The 20,162-nt window shown below is 35.3% G+C and overlaps 1 protein-coding gene across 5 annotated transcripts in view; it reads left to right on the forward strand.

Annotated features, from left to right (window-relative positions):
- The window catches only part of CCDC7 (coiled-coil domain containing 7), a 310,496-nt gene that overhangs the window by 17,701 nt on the left and 272,633 nt on the right, over positions 1-20,162 (forward strand). For all 5 annotated transcript variants that reach the window (XM_034643982.1, XM_034643983.1, XM_034643984.1 and 2 more), the window contains exons 4-5: positions 17,604-17,624; positions 17,938-17,970. In XM_034643982.1, the coding sequence (XP_034499873.1) occupies positions 17,604-17,624; positions 17,938-17,970 (54 nt within the window). The remainder of the gene's footprint in view (positions 1-17,603; positions 17,625-17,937; positions 17,971-20,162) is intronic.

Consider the following 20,162-nt stretch of genomic DNA (forward strand, 5'->3'; position numbering starts at 1 on the left):
CTTCCTCTCCCACTCCCCCTGCTTGTGTTCCCTCTCTCGCTGGCTGTCTCTATCTCTGTCGAATAAATAAATAAAAATCTTTAAAAAAATGTGTTTCTTATAGATAAATCTTTTTTTTTAAATTTTCAGTCTGATATCTGCCTTTAATTGGAGTGTTTTGACTATATGTATTTAGTGTAATAATAACATGTTTGGGTATAAGACTGCCATTTTGCTTTTTTTTTTTTTTTTNCCCTTTTTTTTTTTTTTTTTTTTTTTTTTTTTTGGTATTGTTCCTCTGTCATGCCCTGCCTTAATTTATTTTTAAATTTTTTTTAAAGATTTATTTATTTGAGGGGGGAAGGGGCAGAGGGAGAGGGAAAGAGAAAATCTCAAGCAAACTCCCCATTGAATGTGGAGCCTGATTTGGGGCTCTATCTCACAACCCTGAGATTATGACCTGAGCTGAAATCAAGAGTTGGACACTTAACTGACTGAGCCACCCAGATGCCCCACCCTGCCTTAATTTAGATTGAATAATTTTTTAGTGTATCATTTTATCTCTGCTACTGGTTTATTATCTATAATCTTGTTTTATTTCAAAAAGTTCTTAATATTTTAGAAATTAGCAGCAGAAAGTTTTTTGCCAGATAGTTTTGTGGTAACGTGAAAGTAACACGTAACTATAGTGTAATAAAAAATGTTATTTCTTTTTATCTACCAAAATCTCATTATTCTAAAATGTTAAATTTCATTTTATGACATTCTAATTTTAAGTAGTCCTTAAATACCAAGAATATACAAAAATCTCTCCCCACTTAAACGACTAAAGAAGTATGACAAAATTATTCTTAATTAGTTCAGATGCATTACACTTTAATAGCCATTGTGGAAAATAGTATGGAGTTTCCTTGAAAAATTAAAAGTAGAACTACCATATGATCTAATAATTCTACTACCAAATATTCACTCAAAGAAAATGAAAATATTAAGTTGAAAAGATATGAAACCCTATGTTTATTGCAGCATTATTTACAGTAGCCAAGATATGGAAGCATCCCAAGATGACTTTACAAGTCATCTACCTTGATAGATGAATTGATAAAGGTGACGTGAGATATATATATGAAATATGTGTGTGTGTGTGTGTATATATATATAGAACATATATATATAATGGAATATTAGTCATGAAAAAGAATGAAATCTTGCCATTTATGGCAACATGGATAGACCTAGAAGACATCATGTTAAGTAAAGTAAGTCAGACAGAGAAAGACAAATACCATATGATTTCACTTATATGTGGAAACTAAAAAAACCAAATGAATAAACAAGCAAAAAGCAGAATCAGATCTATAAATACAGAGAAGAGACTGATGATTGCCAGAGAGCAGGAGGTAGAGGATGGGCAAAATGGGTGAAGGGGAGTAGGAGATACAGGCTTCCAGCTATTGAATGAATAAATTATGAGAATAAAAGTTACAGTGTAGGGAATATAACCAATTGTATTGTCATAGCATTGCATGGTGATAGTAGCTACACTTACATAGCATAATTTACAGAGTTGTTGAATCCCTTCACTGTCTTGTATACTTGATTCCAATGTAACATTGTGTGTCAAATATACTCAAATAAAAAAGTAAAAAAAGGAAGTAACCATGTAGCTAACTAAAAAATACAAAAAATAATATACTTTTGGTTTTTGAATCCTTTTTTCCATACAATATAAAAGACAACATAAAGCATAAAACATAAGTAATTATGAATCTATGTTAATGAGCACACAATGTGGAAAGGTCTACTTTATGACAATAAAAAGGGAGGATGAAGCTGTATAGGAATAGAGATGTGTAATTTTGAAATTAAGTTAGCATCAATTCCAACTATACTATTAAAAGTTTATGATATTCATTGTCATGCTAAGGTAACTACTAATAATTTAAAAATATACAAAAAAGGGAAATGAGAAAGGAATCAAAACAGTATGCTACAAAAAATTAATTAAACCAAAGAAATTAATAGATGAAATGAGTTTTTAAAATAGTATGATATACAGAAAAATAACAAATTGTCAGAAATAGATCCTACTAAGAAGGTAGTTATATTAAATATAGATTAAGGGGTGCCTGGGTAGCTCAGTTGGTTAAGTGTCTGCCTTCAGCTCAGGTCACGATCCCAGGGTCCTGGGGTTGTCCTGAGATCGAGCCCTGCCGCAGGCTCCCTGCTCAGCAGGGAGTCTGCTTCTCCCTCTTCCTCTGCCCCTCCCCCCACTCATGCTCTCTTTTCCTCTCTTTCAAGTAAATAAATTCAATCTTTAAAAATAAATAAATAAATAAAGATTAAATTCTTCAATCAAAACCAGAGACTGGCATTTCTAATTTTAATTTGTTTGAGGAATCTCCCTACTATTTTCCACAATAGTTGCACCAACTTTCATTCCCACAAACAGTATACAAGAGTTCCCTTTTCTCCACATCCTTGCCTACATTTGTTATTGCTTGTCTTTTTGATACTAGCCTTTCTGATAGCAGTGAGGTGATATGTCATTGTCATTTTGATTTGCATTTCCCTGATAGTGATGTTGAGCATCTTTTCATGTATCTATTGCCTATCTATATGTCTTCTTTGGAAAAATGTCTAAGTTCTCTGTCCATTTTTTAATTGGATTGTGTTTTTATTCTTTTTTCTTTTCTTTTTTTGATTCTGAGTTATGTAGTTTTTGTTGTATTTTGGATTTTTATTTTTTTTATTATTATGATGTTAGTCATCATTAGCTTTTGATGTAGTGTTCCATGATTCTTGGTTTGCGTATACACCCAGTGCTCCATGCAATACATGCCCTCCTTAATACCCACCACCAGGCTAGCCCATCACTCCACCCTCCTCCCCTCTAAAACCCTCAGTTTGTTTCCCAGAGTCCATAGTTTCTCATAGTTTGTTTCCCCCTGTTTTCCCATCCTTCATTTTCCCCTTCCTTCTCATAATGATCTCTTGGCTATTCCTTATGTTCCACAAATAAGTGAAACCATATGATAATTGTCTTTCTCTGCTTGGCTTATTTCACTTAGCATAATCTCCTGTTGATGCAAATGTTGGGTTGTCATCCTTTTTGATGGCTGAGTAATATTCCATGTATACACGGACCACATCTTCTTTATCCATTCGTCTGTTGAAGGGCATCTCAGCTCCTTCCACAGTTTGGCTATTGCAGACATTGCTGCTATGAACATTGGGGTGCATATGGCTCTTCTTTTTACTACATCTGTATTTTTGGGGTAAATACCCAGTAGTGTAATTGCTGGGTCACAGGGTAGCTCTATTTTTAACTTCTTGAGGAACCTCCACACTTTTCCAAAGTGGCTGTACCAACTTGCATTCCCACCAAAAGTGTAAGAGGGTTCCCCTTTCTCCACATCCTCTCCAACATTTGTTGTTTCTTGCCTTGTCAATTTTTTAAAAATAATTTTTATTTTGTTACATTAGTCACCATACAGTACATCCCCAGTTTTTGATGCAACGTTCCATGATTCATTATTTGCATATAACACCCACTGCACCATGCAATATGTGCCATCCTTAATACCCATCACTGGCCTATCCCAATCCCCCACCCCCCTCCTCTGAAGCCCTCAGTTTGTTTCCCAGAGTCCACAGTCTCTCAGGGTTCATTCCCCCTTCTGTTTACCCCCCCTTCACTCATTTATGGAACATAAGAAGTAGGAAGATCGGTAGGAGAAGGAAGGGAAGAATGCCTTGTCAATTTTTGCCATTCTAACTGGCGTAAGGTGGTATCTCAATGTGGTTTTGATTTGAATTTCCCCGACGGCTAATAATGTTGAACATTTTTTCATGTGTCTGTTAGCCATTCATATGTCTTCATTGGAAAAGTGTTCATATCTTCTGCCCATTTTTTTGATTTGATTATTTGTTTCTTGGGTGCTGAGTTTGAGAAGTTCTTTATAGATCTTGGATACCAGCCCTTTATCTGAACTGTCATTTGCAAATATCTTCTCATTCCATGGGTTGCCTCTTAGTTTTGTTGACTGTTTCCTTTGCTGTGCCCCCAGCTTTGTTTTTCTTTTTCAACATTTCCTTGGTGATTTGAAGTCTTTTCTGGTTCCACACAAATTTTAGGATTGTTTGTTCCAGCACTTTGAAAAATGGAATTGGTATTTTGATCAGGATGGCATTGAAAGTATAGATTGTTCTGGGTAGCATAGACATTTTAACTATGTTTATTCTTCTGATCCATGAGCATGGAATGTTTTTCCGCCTTTTTGTGTCATCTTCAATATCTTTCATCAGTGTTCTGTAGTTTCTGGTATATAGATCCTTTACCTCTTTGGTTAGGTTATTCCAAGGTATCTTATGGTTTTGGGTGCTATTATAAATGGAATCAATTCCCTAATTTCTCTTTCTTCAGTCTCATTGTTAGTATATAGAAATGCCACTGATTTCTGTGCATTGATTTTGTATCCTGCCACCATACTGAATTGCTGTAAGAGTTCTGGTAATTTGGGGGTGGAGTCTTTTGGTTTTCCACATAAAGTATCATGCCATCTGCAAAGAGAGAGAGTTTGACTACTACTTTGTCGATTTGAATACCTTTTATTTCTTTTTGTTGTCTGATTGCTAGGACTTCTAGTACTGTGTTGAACAATAGTGCTGAGAGTGGGCATCCTTGTTGTGCTCCTGATCTTAAGGGAGAAAGGCTCTCAGCTTTTCCCCATTGAGAATGATATTTGCTGTGGGCTTTTCATAGATGGTTTTTATGAAATTGAGGAATGTAACCCTCTATCCCTACACTCTGAAGGGTTTTAATCAGGGAAGGATGCTGTATTTTGTCAAATGCCTTTTCTGCATCAGTTGAGAGGACCATATGATTCTTGTCTCTTCTCTTATTAATGTGTTCTGTCACACTGATTGATTTGCAAATATTGAGCCACCCCCGCATCTCAGGGATGAATCCCACCTGGTTGTGATGGATAATCCTTTTCGTGTACTGTTGGATCCTATTAGCTAGGATCTTGTGAGAATTTTGGCGTCTGTATTCATCAGGGATATCGGTCTGTAATTCTTTCTGATGGGGTCGTTGCCTGGTTTGGGGATCAAGGTAATGCTGGCCTCATAGAATGAGTTTGGAATTTTTCCTTCTGTTTCTATTTTTTGAAACAGCTTCAGGAGAATAGGTATTATTTCTTCTTTGAATGTTTGATAGAATTCCCCAGGGAATCCATCAGGCCCTGGAGTCTTGTTTTTTGGGAGGTTTTCAATCTCTGCTTCAATCTTGTTCCTGGATATTGGCCTATTTAGGATGTCAGTCTCTTCCTGTTTCAGTCTTGGTAGTTTATAGGTTTCCAGGAAGGGATCCATTTCTTCCAGGTTGCTTAATTTATTGGCATATAGTTGTTGATAATGGTTTCTAATGATTGTTTCTATTTCCTTGGTGTTAGTCATGATCTCTCCCCTTTCATTCATAATTTTATTAATTTGGGTCCTTTCTCTTTTCTTTTGGATAAGTCTGGCCAGTGGTTTATCGATCTTATTAATTCTTTCAAAGATCCAGCTTCTAGTTTCGTTGATCTGCTCTACTGTATTTCTAGTTTCTAATTCATTGATCTCTGATCTAATCTCTGTCAGTTCTCTTTTTGCACATGACTTAGGCCTGTTCTTCTGTTCCATCTCCAGTTATTTAAGGTGTGAGTATAGGGTCTGCATTTTAGTGTTTTCTATTGTTTTGAGTGAGGCTTGGATGGCTACGTATTTCCCCCCTAGGACTGCCTTTGCAGTATCCCATAGGTTTTGGACCAATGTGTTTTCATTCTGATTGGATTTCATAAATTGCTTAAGTTCTTCTTTAATTTCCTGGTTGACCCAAACATTCTTAAGAAGATGGCCCTTAGCTTCCAAGTGTTTGAGTTTCTTCCAAATTTTTTCTTGTGAATGAGTTCCAGTTTCAAAGCATTGTGGTCTGAGAATATGCAGGGAATAATCTCAGTCTTTTGGTATCGGTTGAGATCGTTTTGTGACCCAGTATACGGTCTATTCTGGAGAAAGTTCTATGTGCATTTGAAAAGAATGAGTATTGTGTTATTTAGGGTGGAATGTTCATATATATCTATTACTCCATCTGGCCCAGTGTGTCATTCAAAGCTCTTTTTTCTTTATTGATTTTCTGCTTAGATGATCTGTCTGTTGCTGAGAGCGGAGTGTTGAGGTCCCCTACTATTAATATATTATTATCTATATGTCTCTTTATTTTGGTTAGCAGTTGGCTTATGTAGTTGGCTGCTCTCCTGTTCGGGGCATAGATATTTATAATTGTTAGATCCTCTTGTTGGATATGCCCTTTAAGAATAATATCGTGTCCTTCTGTATCTCTAACTACAGTCTTTAGTTTAAAATCTAATTAGTCTGATATGAGAATTGCTACCCCAGCTTTCTTCTGAGGTCTGTTGGAATGAAAAACGGTTCTCCATCTCTTCCATTTCAGTCTGGTTATATCTTTAGGTTCAAAGTGTGTCTCTTGTAGAGAGCATATGGATGGGTCATGTCTTTTTATCCAATCTGCAACCCTGTGGCATTTTATGGGAGCACATAGGCCTTTCACACTGAGAGTGATTATTGAGAGATATGATTTTAATGTTGTCATGTTGCCTGTGAAGTCCTTGTTCCTATAGATTGTCCCTGTAAATTTCTGTTCTGTATCACTCTTGGGGTCTTTCTTCTTTTATAGAACCCCTCCACCCCTTAGTATTTCTTGCAGGGCCAGCTTGGTGGTCACATATTCTTTCAGTTTCTGCCAGTCTCAGAAGCTCCTTGTCTCTCCATCCATTCCGAATGACAGCCTTGCTGGATACAGTATCCTTGGCTGCATGTTTTTCTCATTTAGTACTCTGAATATGTCTTGCTAGCCCTTTCCGGCTTGCCAGGTCTCTGTGGACAGGTCTGACATTATTCTGATGCTCCTCCCTCTGTACATAAGAAATCTCTTCCCCCTCGCTGCTTTCAAGATTGTTTCCTTGGATCTAAGATTTGCATATTGTACTATTATATGTCATGGTGTTGGTCTGTTCTCGATCTCGGGAGGGGTCCTCTCTGCCTCTTGGACATGAATGCTTTCTTCTTTCTCCAGATTCAGGAAGTTCTCAGCTACGATTTGCTCAAATATATCTCCTAGACCTCTCTCTTTCTCCACCCCCTTGGGGATCCCGACAATTCTGATATTGGAACATTCTGTTGAGTCAGTAATCTCCCTCAGCTTAGTTTCTTGAAATGGGATTCGTTTTTCCCGTGCTACCTCTTTTTCCTTCTTTTCTATCACCTTATCCTCTAACTCACTAATTCGTTCTTCTGCCTCATTTATCCTGGCAGTCAGAGCATCCAGTTTAGACTGCATTTCATTCATAGCCTTTTTAATTCTGCCAGATTAGTTCTCATTTCAGCTCTTAGAGATTCTATATTTTTGTTAATATTTTTCTGAAGCATATACATCATCTTGATAATTGTTACCCTGAAATTCATTTCTGACATCTTGTTATATCCTTGTGCATTAGTTCTGTGGCAGAAGCCACAACCTCTGTTTCTTTCCTTTGTTGGGGGTTCCTCGTCTTTGTCATTCTCATGAGGTGTGGTTGCGGGAATGTACAGAGTTCAAATTATTGACCAGGACATAGACAAGATGTACCTGTTTTATAGGAACCTTAGGTTTGTGGTCTTCTTGTTCTTCCAGCCTGCCTTCTGGGGGAGGGACCTGCCATGCTGATACTCAGGCAACCCTGTTGGGCAGAGTTGCCCTGCCCCCTGAGTGGGGGGATGGGCTCAATAAGAATGGGTTATTTGGGGCTTTTTTCCTCTGGCATCTTTACCTGTGGCTTTCTGTGTCTCTTCTGAGAGTCAGAGAAGAAGTGACTGTATCCAAACCTCTGTCTCAGAATAGAGAGATTGCAGTCTGCTTTTCACTGAGCTCTCCCGGCCACACTGACTCTGTTTCTGTCTGTGCTGCTAAAAACCAACAGCAGGCTGGTTTGTGCACCCCACAGCTGCTCTCCCAGTCCTCACTCCCAGTGCTGGGCACATCTCTGCTCTTTGTGCTCCTAAAACAGCCAGCTGCCCTTGGTTTGCATGCATGCTCCCGAGCTCCAAGTTTCAGTCTGGTGTGATGTCCTAAAGATCTTTCCCCGCCTCTACTGGTCTGTGAGTTTGTGCCTGTCCCTAGCGCGGGAAGCTTTTGCCTTCCTGGCGCAAGTTTACGGATGCTTCTTCCTCCTTCTGTTTATCTTCCGATATCTGCCTGCAAACTCTCAGCTCCCCATGTCATACCTTGAGACCAACTGCTGGAGATGTTCTGTTTGTAGAGATCCAGATGTATCTTCTTATATCTCAGGGTGATTTTATGGGTGTTCAGAATTGTCTGGTAGAGATCCATCTTGATTCAGGGGCCTGGTTGAAAAAGGGTCCCCTACTCCTCCGCCATCTTTCCCCCCTCCTCTATATTTTGGATGTTAACCCCTTATGAGGCACATCATTTGCAAATATCTTCTCCCATTCAGTAGATTGCTTTTTTGTTTTGTTGATGGTTCATTTGCTATGCAAAAGCTTTTTATTATGATGTAATCCCAATAGTTTTCTTTGCTTTTGTTTATTTTTCCTCAGGAGACTTAACTAGAAAAACGTTGCTATGGTCAGTGTCAAAAAAAATTGTGTCTCTGTTCTCTTCTAGGATTTTTATGGTTTCAGGTCTCACATTTAGGTGTTTAATCCATTTTTAGTTTATTTTTGTGTATGGTATAGAAAGTGGTCCAGTTTCATCTTTTTGCATATAGCTGTCCAGTTTTCCTAGCACCATTTATTGAAGAAACTGTCTCTTCCCCATTGTATATTTTTGCCTTCTTTGTTGTAGATTAATTGACTACACAAGCATGGGTTTATTTCTGGATTTTCTATTTTGTTCTATTGATCTATAAATCTATTTTTGTGTCAGTACCATACCATTTTCATTACTACAGCTTTGTGGTATATTTTGAAACCTGGAATTCTGCTACCTCCAGCTTTGTTTTTCTTTTCAAGATTGCTTTGGCAATTTGGGGTCTTTTGTGGTTCCATACAAATTTTAGGATTGTTTATTCTAGTTCTGTGAAAATGCCTTTGCTATTTTGGTAGGGATTGCATTAAAACTGTATATTGCCTTGGGTAGTATGGACATTTTAACAGTGTTAATTCTTTCAATGCATGAGCATGAAATATCTTTCCATTTGTTTGTGTCATCTTCCATTTCTTCCATCAGTGTTTTATGATTTTCAGAGTATAGGTCTTTCACCACCTTTGTTATATCTTTTCCTTGGTATTTAATTTTTTTTTTTTTGGTGTAGTTGTAAATAGAATTGTTCTCTTAATTTCTCTTTCTGCTACTTTCTTATTAGTGTATAGAAATGCAACAGATTTCTGAATATCAATTTTATATTCTGCAATGTTACTGAATTCCTTTATTATTTCTAATAGTTCTAGTAGTTTAGGGTTTTCTATGTATAGTGATATGCCATTTGCAAATAACAGCAGTTTAACTTCTTCCTTACCAATATGGATGCTTTTTACTTATTTTTCTTGCCTGATTGCTGTAGCTAGGACTTCCAGTACTATGTTGAATAATAGTGGTGAGAGTAGACATCCTGTCTTATTTCTGACCTTAGGGGAAAAGCTCTATTTCTTTCCTCCATTGGGTGTGATGTTAGCTGTGTGGTTTTTTTTTTTTTTAATATGGCCTTTGTTATGTTGATGTATGTTTCTGCTAAACCCACTTTCTTGAGAATTTTTATCACGACTGTTGAGTTTTATCAAATGCTGTTTCTGCATTTATTGAGATGATCATATGGTTTTTAATCCTTTTTGTTGATGTGATGTGTCACATTGACTTATGAATATTAAACCATCCTTGCATCCCCAGAATAAGTCCCTCTTTTTTTTTTTTTATAAGACTTTATTTGAGAGAGAGGGCAAGCATGAGTGGGGGAGGGGCAGAGGGAGAGGGAGACGGACAAGCAGACTCCCTGCTGAGCAAGGAGCCTGACACTGGGCTTGATCCCAGGACCCTGAGATCATGACCTGAGCTGAAGTCAGACACTTAACCAACTGAGCCACCCAGGTGCCCCAGAATAAATCCCTGTTGATCGTGGTGAATGATCCTTTTAACGTATTGTCGAATGTGGTTTACCTGTATTTTGTTGAGGATTTTTACATCTATGTTCATCAATGATATTGGCCTATAGTTTTCTTTTTTTGGTCTGATTTTGATGTTAGGGTAATGCTGGCCTTGTAGAATGAATTGGAAACTTTTCCTTTTTCTTCTGATTTTTTGGAATAGTTTGAGAATTCTTTAAATGGTTGTCAGAATTCATCTATGAATCCATCTGGTCCTGGACGTTTATTTTTTGGCAGTTTTTTGACTACCAATTCAATTTCATTACTAGTAATTGGTCTTCAGACTTTTCTGTCTTGTCCTGATTCAATTTTGGAAGATTGCATTTTTTCTAGGATTTTATCCATTTCTTCTAGGTTTCCCAGTTTGCTGACACATAATTTTTCATAGTATTCTCTTATTGTCTGTTGTATTTCTGTGGTGTAAGTTGATTCTTCTCTTTTGTTTCTGATTTTATTTGAGTTTTTTTCTTTTTCTCGATGAGTCTGGCTAAGGGTTATCAATTTTGTTTATCTTTTTAAAGAACCAGCTCTTGGTTTCATTCATTGATCTTTTACTTTTTTAAAAGTCTTGTTATTTGTGTTCTGATCTTTATTAGTTTTTCTTCCTTCTAGTCACCTTGGGCTTTGTTTGTTCTTTTTCTGGTTCATTTAGGTGTAAGGTTAGGTTGTTTATTTGAACTTTTTCTTACTTTTTGAGGTAGGCCTGTGTTGCTACGTATCTCTCTCCTAATACTGCTTTTGCTGTATCCCAAAGATTTTAGGTGGTTGTGTTTTCATTTGTCTCCATATATCTTTCAGTTTTTTCTTTGATTTCTTCATTGAGCCATTAGTTGTTTAGTAGCATGTTGTTTAGCCTCTATGTGTTTGTGTTCTTTTAATTTTTTTCTTCTTTTAGATTCATACCATTGTGGCTGAAAAAGATGCATTGTATGATTTCAGTTTTTAAATATTGAGACTTGTTTTGTGCCTAACATATCTATTCTGGGGAATGTTCCATGTATACTTGAGAAGAATGTATATTCTGTTATTTTGGATGGATTGTTCTATATATATGTATTATGTCCATCTGGTCTAATATGTCATTCGGACACTCTTATTTCCTTATTAATTTTCTGCCTGAATGATCTATCTATTGATATAAGTGAGGTGTTAAAGTCTGCTACTATTATTGTATTAAAATTTCTCCCTTTATGTTTGTTTATATTTGCTTTAAATATATTTAGTTGCTCTAATATTGGATGCATAGATGTTTACAATTGTTATATCCTTTTGTTGGATTGATCTCTTTATTTTATTATTATGTAATACCTTTCTTTGTCTTTTTTAAGTTGTTGTTTAAAAGTATTATGCCTAATACAGGTATTGTTACCTGGCTTTTTTTTGCTTCCATTTGTAAGGGTCAGTATTTTTCCATTCCTTCACTTTCAGTCTGTGTGTGTCTTTGGGTCTGAAGTGAGTCTCTTATAGACAACATGTAGATGGTTCTTATATTTTTTTTATCCACATGTCACCCCATGTCTTTTTTTTTTTTTTTTTTTTTTTTTTTTAAATTTTATTTATTTATTTGACAGAGATAGAGACAGCCAGCGAGAGAGGGAACACAAGCAGGGGGAGTGGGAGAGGAAGAAGCAGGCTCATAGCGGAGGAGCCTGATGTGGCTCGATCCCATAACACCGGGATCACGCCCTGAGCCGAAGGCAGACGCTTAACCGCTGTGCCACCCAGGCGCCCCACCCCATGTCTTTTGATTGAAGAATTTAGGTCATTTACATTAAAGTAATTACTGATAGTATATACTTATTGCCATTTTGTTAATTACATTATGGTTGTTTTTCTAGTTCTTCTCTGCTTCTTTCTCCTCTTGCTCTCCTTCTTTGTGACTGATGAGTTTCGGTAGTGTTATATTTGGCTTCTTTCTCTTTATTTTTTTGTATCTTTTATAGACTTTGGGCTTGTGGTTACCATGAAGCTCATATGTAACATCTTAAGCATATAGCAGTCTCTATTAAGTTGCCGGTCATTTAAGTTCAAACACATTCTAAAAACACTTCTTTTTGTTCCTTTTATTCCCTCTGCAGTTTATGTATATGCTGTCATATTTACATATTTTTATTCATAAATTTCTTATATTTAATTATGACTTTTTTTCTTAAGTTATCCTTCATTTTTGAGGATAATTTTGCCAGATATGTAATACTTGGCATATGGTATTTTTTTGTTAATTGCATTTTAAATATGCCATCACACTACCTTCTGGTGTCCATAGTCTCTGAGGAGAAATCAGCTGTTAATCTTATTGAAGCTCTCTTGTACATATTACTTCTCTTTTGCTGCTTTCAGGATTCTATATCTGTGTTTGGCTTTCAACAGTTTTATTATAATGTGTCTTCATATGGATCTTTTTCATTTATTCTACTAGGATTTTGACATACAAATCCTTACCTTTTCTCAAATTTGGGAAGTATTCTGTCATTATTTCCTTAAATATCCTTTTTGCTCCCTTTTCTATTTTCCTTGGAGTCTTATAATGTCTATGTTGATATACTTGATGATATCCCATAATTCTATTAGGCTGTGTTCTTTTTCTTTCATTCATTTTTCTTTCTTCTCCTCAGACTGGATAATTTCAATTGGTCTAACTTTAAATTGATTCTTTTGCCTGCTCAAATCTGCTGTCAAAACCCTCTAGTAAAATTTTCATTTCAGTTATTGTTCCTTTTGTTCAGCTATTTAAGTTTTCATTTCTAGAATTTGGTTTCTTTCTGTAATTTCTATATTTTTATTTAAATTTGTTAGAATACTGTTTTTTGTTTCCTTTAATTCTTCGTGCATGATTTCCTTTAGTTCATTGAGTGTATTTAAAACAGTAGATTTAAAAGTTTTGTCTACTAAGTCTAGCATATGAAATTCTTTAGGGACGGACAGTGTCTGTTTATTTTTTCCTTCAAATAAGTCACAATTTCTTATATCACTGAATGCTTGCTCTGTAATTTTTTGTTGAAAACAAGGTATTTTGAATATTTTATGTGGTACCTCTAGATGTCAGATTTTCCCCTCTCCTTAAATTTTTTTATTTTTGTTTATCGACTTTTCTAAACTATTATTTTTTAAATAGACTTCATTTTTAGAGCAATTTTGTGTTCTCAGCAGAATTGCATATAGTACAGAGAGTTTCCATATACCCTCTATTCCTATGCATGCATGGACCTTCCCTATTATCAACATCGTGCACCAGAGTGGTATCTTTGTATGATCTATGAAACTATATGGACACATTATTATCACCCAAGGTCCATAGTTTACTTAAGGCTTTCTCTTGGTGTTGTACATTCTATGGGTTTTAACTAATGTAAAATGATATGTATGCACAATTATAGTATCATACAGAATGGTTTCACTGCACTAAAAATCCTATGTCTTCCACATATTCATCTTCCTTTCCCTATCCAACCCCTGATAGCCACTGATCTTTTTATGTCTTTAGTTTTCCTTTTCCAGAATGTCATATAGTTGGAATCATATAGTTGGAATCAGTGTATAGCCTTTTTTGGATTGGCTTCTTTTACTTAGTAATATGCATTTAAGATTCCTACATGTCTTTTCACGGATTGACAGCTCATTTTTTTTTTTTTTGGTGCAGAATAATAGTTTATTATATAGTTGTACCACAGTTTGTTTATCCATTCACTTACTGAATGACACCTTGTTTGCTTCCAAGTTTTGGTAATTATGAATAAAGCTGCTATAAACATTGTGTGCAGGTTTTTGTATGGACATAAGTTTTCAATTCATTTGGTTAAACACCAAGGAGAATGATTTCTAGGTAATATGGTAAGAGTATGCTTAGTTTTTAAAGAAACTCCTCAAAACTTGCCCCCACTGAAGTTTTTAACTCTTGAACTTGTCCATACTGGGCTTTCGGCAACTCATTTACAGTTTGGGTTTTCTTATCCCACTGCTAGTTCCTGTGGAGGCTTGTTCTCATGGATTTCTGCTCTGATAATTTCTGATTCTCAATATCACCTGTGTGTTTCTCTAATTTTTGGTGCTGTGATTTGCTCAGTGACCTCAATTCTGTGTATATATAAGAAGAGTTGTTAATTTTCAGTCCATTCAGCTTTTATTATTAAGACAGAGTGACTAATCCAGGCTCTTTGCATGCTGGATTGGAAACCAGAAGTCTAAACTATTTATTTTGAAAGTCTGTATTCCTTGATTAAATATTTTATCTCTCAGGCCGCTGTTCCTGTTGCTTGTGGTCAGCTGGTGGATTTGAGGAAGATTCCCTTAAATGCCTCGAGCCCACCAAAAAAAAAAAAAAAAAAGAAAAGGAGAAAAAAAAATTCCTGTTCCTTTAAGATTGGCTCTGTGTTGGGGCACTCCTACAAAGCTTAACCAGGTTGTTTACAAACCTTGAGTTAGCCTTCATTTTCTACTTGCTCTGAGATAAAGATAAGCCAAAGATGAAACTTTAGTGTCCCCTCAGATATTTTCTGAGCATGAGTCCTGGCCTGGGCAAGTGCATGGCTTACTAGACTCTCCCTTATATATGGTATCTTTTCAAAATCCTTATTTTCCAAAGTAACTCTCTACCCAACTTTTTCTTCTAGGCTGCTGACATGTGTATTATTTGTCACAACTGCAATCTTTTTCTCCAGGGAGCTGTGCCTTGTTTATTTGCCTTTCAATGTTGAGGAAAGCCCTCTGCTTAGCTGGGTTTTTTGTTCTTTTGTTTTTGTTTTGTTTTGTTTGTTTTTTGCCTTGAGAGAGTTTTGAGCTAGATGAAACAAAGGCAAAAGCTGCCAGTCTTTCGGGACTTCTCTTGGCTTCAGTGATACAATATGCCTATCTGGAATTTTAGTTACAGGTTATTATTTCACTTTAAAAAATATTATGCCATCTTCTCATTGGGAAGTTTTTATGACGGCAGCATTAAGTGCCAGTCCCATTATCCACAATTTTTTAAAGAGTAGGGTATTTACTAGATGGCTAACGGACACATGAAAAGATGCTCAATATAACTCATCATCAGGGAAATACAAATTAAAACTACAATGAGATACCACCTCACACCTGTCAGAATGGCTAAAATTAGCAACACAGGAAACAACAGATGTTGGCGAGGATGTGAAGAAAGGGGAACCCTCCTACACTGTTGGTGGGAATGCAAGCTGGTGCAGCCACTCTGGAAAACAGTATGGAAGTTCCTCAAAAAATGAAAAATAGAACTACCCTAATATCTAACAATTGTACTATTAGGTATTTATCCAAAGAATAAAAAAATATTCAAAGGGGGAAGACATGCACCTTGATGTTTATATTACAGCAACGTTATCAACAATAGCCAAATTATGGAAAGAGCCCAAAGGGGCATTGACTGGTGTATGGATAAAGAAATTGTGTTATATATACACAATGGGATATTACTGAGCCATAAAAAATAATGAAATCTTGCCATTTGCAACAATGTGGATGGAGCTAGAGTGTATTATGCTAAGTGAAATAAGTGAATCAGAGAAAGACCAATACCATATGATTGCACTCATATGTGGAATTTAAGAAATGAAACAGATGAACATAAGGGGAAAAATAGAGAGGTAAACCATAAAACAGACTCTTAACTGTAGAGAACAAACAGGGTTGCTGGAGGGGAGGTGGGCAGGGGGATCGGTTAAATCGGTGATGGATATTAAGGAGGGCACTTGTGATGAGCACTGGGTGTTATATGTAAGTGATGAATCACTAAATTCTGCTCCTGAAACTAATATTACCCTATATGCCAACTAATTAAATAAAAAGTTGAAACAAAAAGAATAGGGTGTTTACTGATTACCTTGCCTATAGTTTTTTCTTGTGTTTACTTTTCTAAGAATAAATTTTGTTTTTGTTTGCTAGGTTAGAATGTGTGGTGAAATCATTTCTGAGCCTTTGAATTTCTGAAAATAGTTTTTTTTTGGCTTCACACCTACATGATAATATCTTTAAAATTAGAATAGAAGTTTAATATTTTCCTGGGGAACTTTATATATATTATTCCACATTTTCATAGAACTTTCTCTTTCTATTTAGTGTTTGCCTAAAATTGATTTTCTCACTTCTGGTCAGTTTTCATTTTCCACTTTTATCAGTAATGTTCTAGATTCAACATTACTAGAACTGATGTTTTTCTCAGTAGTTGAGAAAGCCTTTGTTCTCCAGGCTTTTAGTGGTTTAGATAGTTGGAACTCTGACTCTAATGAATGGATGAGTTGACATATGATGGTTTCCCATCATCTTCTGAGATAGGAAAAGAGGTTTTGAGAACCTTGGAATCTCTTTTGATAGTGGGAAGAATGAGTTTACTCCAATGTAGTTTGCCTCAGTGAACATTAGTTTCTAAATCCTTAGGTAGCTGAAAACATTTTCCTTCAGACTTGGATATTTATTTACCTTGGTACGTTTTCTTGAGGATCTCAGCCCTTTTTGCTTAGATTTCTGATTTCTTATTACATAGCACAGTGATTCTCAAACTTTATTTAGCATGCAATGGAATCAATTGGAGGGCTAGTTAAACACAAATTGCCGGCCCTACTCCCAGAGTTTTTGATTAAATTGATTGGGGTAGGGCCTAAGAATTTACATTGACAATGAATATCTTTGTTTAGGTGGTGCTGATGTTTTTGACTGTGGGACCACACTTTTGAACTATTTATTTAGAGTTAGTGTTGCAGAAGAGAAATTTTAGACTAGCCTGATTTTTTAGTAAAGTAACTTTTTTTTTTTTTACTGCCTGAATGTAGTAATATTTTTCTTAAACAAAATAATTAAAAACTCTTATCTGGATGTGATAAAATGGGCTTTTATTTTGTGTGGCAAACATAATCATGTTAATATTACATTTTCTAAGTGTTAAATATTGGTATTTTGGATTATGTTATTCGATTTGGATATTCAATTTCTCTCACAATCTCCCAAACCAGTTCTTTGCATTTTCCATTAAAAATATCAAGTAGTAGTATAATATTTTATATTTGATTTTTAGTCCCGTTATCAAAGGAAAGTCCTATTGAAGAGATAATGTTCTTATGATAATGCTTTTTGATATGTACTCTCGATGTATAAAAAAAACTTTTCCAAGAGGAATCTTAATTTTTTTTCCTTACTTATATTAAGAAAATACATGAAATCATATATGGGAATTATTTGGGGGTATCCTAATATAGATCTATAATGATGGAAATTTTTATAGAATTGAGTTGTCTGTTCAAGATATACTAAAAACTGTATCTGTAATTATAAACATATTATGATTTTGGATTATAGATTTATAGTTTTAATAACTTGTGCATTTTTCTGATTGAGAAATATAGAGACTTATTTTAGCACATCATACACTGTGAAGAATTTTTATTCTTAAATGTTTTAATTAAAACTTTATTTTCCAGATTTTGGAATCTCTTTTTAAGGTACGTTCAATATATTGCAGTTTAAGCCTACTAACATTTAATACAGAAATACGTATTAATGAAGAAGAAGTTTCTAAGTTTTGAAGAAATAAAAAGAACTCCCAAACTTGCTACTATATACATTTAAAAATATTATGGTCAAGTTGTATGTTGCATTAGCCCCATTCTGAACCCTATGATAACTGATGTTTGGCTCAGGGCTAATATTTGATAGATGAAGACACACGCGCACACACACACAAATGCACTCACGTGTACCCATATATTTGAATAACTTGTCAATAAGTATTTCTTTTTTTTTTTTTTTTTAAAGTGGTTTCAGCTACAGGTCAATCAGATGGAAGAGGTAAGTATAACATTTCTTAATTGTAAATTAAATTAATATTTTGTCTCATCTGAAAATCAATTTGAAGTAAAAATTTTTGAATAATCATTGTTTATAATCTTTTAATTTAGGTAGAGAAGGAACAAATGGGTAGAACAAAATGTTTCTCAGTGACTACACACTACATTCCTACATGTATCTGGAATGCTCTAAATTTGACACATTCTTTCTCTTAAAATTAAATAATGGAAATTTAATTGTCATTCTTTCCTAATTTACATAAAAGAGTAAGTGACAAGTGAAAACTTACCAACTTGAACATTTCTCCTGTATTTTAAAAAGCATGTATAATATGATGATCTACTTACTTATAAAATTATATATTGGTTTTCTTTAAACTTAATGTTATTTTAATGATTTTTTTTGTACTTTAGATTTTCAGATGTTTTATGACCATTTTGAAAGCTAGTGGTTTCTAACCTTAAGGGTTTTTGATTCTATTTTGGGAAAGACTTTATGCTGTTAATATAACAGAATAATTTCTAGGATAACCTCAGTGATTTATAGAATGATTCTTGTTCTCCCTTGGTTATGTTTATGGTTTAGTCCAATTAAATGCTCTTGAATCCCAGGCACTTTCAATTAAATAGGTTCATTTATTTGGGATATAAAATTAAAAAGTAAAGCTAGAAATTGTAACTGTCTCCTAGCACCCTCTTATTATTTTACCTTTGGCTCCAGAGTTGACTTTAGTGGTCTGTATACTCTTTGCTTTAGAATGGATATGGCTGACATTGGAAGAGTGTTAGTAGCTCTTTGGCCATGGTAGATTGGTCATTATCTTTCCAGAGATGTAGGATTGAGGTGAAGTCCACTGTTCTCCCCTCTTGTAAAATGCATACTTTGCAACTTGAAAAATCTAGCTTGCCTTCTGCCTTCTTACTTTCATCTACCAGCTTGTTTTTATTCTACTTTATTCATGCATTTGTCTCATTTTCTTCTTTTTATAGTTAGTCCTGTCAATACAAAGACCCACCCCAAATCCTAGCCTCTCAGTTCCTTGACTCCTCATCTCCCCAGAGCTAGTGTCTTTCTTTACCTTTGGCCCTCACTTCCAGTCATACTCTAGACCTTATCATTAAGCAAATTGCTTTACTTTAAAAATCATTAATTCAGGCAACTTATTCTTGAACTACAAATTTCTGTCTTATCAGTTATTATTTAAATACTTTTCTGGCCACTCTTTGACTTTATCAAGACCACTGGTTCATTCATTCCTTAACCTTCCTGCAGTCTTTTTTACTCATTTTTCTTTTCAGGTTGGAGAATATGTACTTAACGTGAATTTCTTAACTTCCCACTCTCCTTTACCTCTTGTTTTTTTTCATTGCACTCGTCTAACAGAATTTAACCTTAAATAAGTGCAATTATTTACTCTTGGGCCTTTAGCTTAGCTGTGAAACACTGATGAAGAAAGTGACACAGTTATTCAGACATAATTATTCCAAATACTGCCTGGCAATTCTTTTGCATTTCCAAAATGAATTTCACTATCATCTCAAACCCACACTCCTTCTGTCCCGTTATTTCACTGTCAGCCAGTCACTTAAAATGCTTGAAAATACAAGCCACCGATTAGAACTCCTTCATTTTCTGCTACCAAACAAAAATTTATTTATGTCCATGCTCATTCTATCCTCCTTTCCTCTTGTTAAACAGATATTATTCCTCTTCCTACACGAGACTCATTCTTTTACTTGTTTTGGATCTTAAGAAATTTGTTTAATCATTCTCTCTTGTATATTAAACTTTTCCAAATTGTGTCATTCCTTTCAGGTTTTAAATATGCTCATATCTCTCTAATTTGATGCCACATTCCCTCCAGTTACAGGCCTATTTCTCTTTTGCCATTCATAACCAATTTTTAAAAACTATTTTGTATGCAAATTTACTCATGAGGGAAATAGTAATTAGATTATTGTTGGGGAGTAAAGGCAAAACCCAATATTTATAAAAGAGAGGAGAGAAGGGGCGCCTGGGTGGCTCAGTTGGATAAGTGTCTGCCTTCAGCTCAGTCATGATCTCAGGGTTCTGGGATCCAGCCCTCTGTCTGCCTCCGCACTCATCAGGGAGTCTACTTTCTCCCTCTCCCTCTGCTCCTCCCCTTGCTCCTGCTCTCTCCCTCTCTCTCACTCTCAGATAAATAAATAAAA

The sequence above is a fragment of the Ailuropoda melanoleuca genome, chromosome 15 (assembly GCF_002007445.2).
Source record: "Ailuropoda melanoleuca isolate Jingjing chromosome 15, ASM200744v2, whole genome shotgun sequence".
Taxonomy (NCBI): Eukaryota; Metazoa; Chordata; class Mammalia; order Carnivora; family Ursidae; genus Ailuropoda; species Ailuropoda melanoleuca.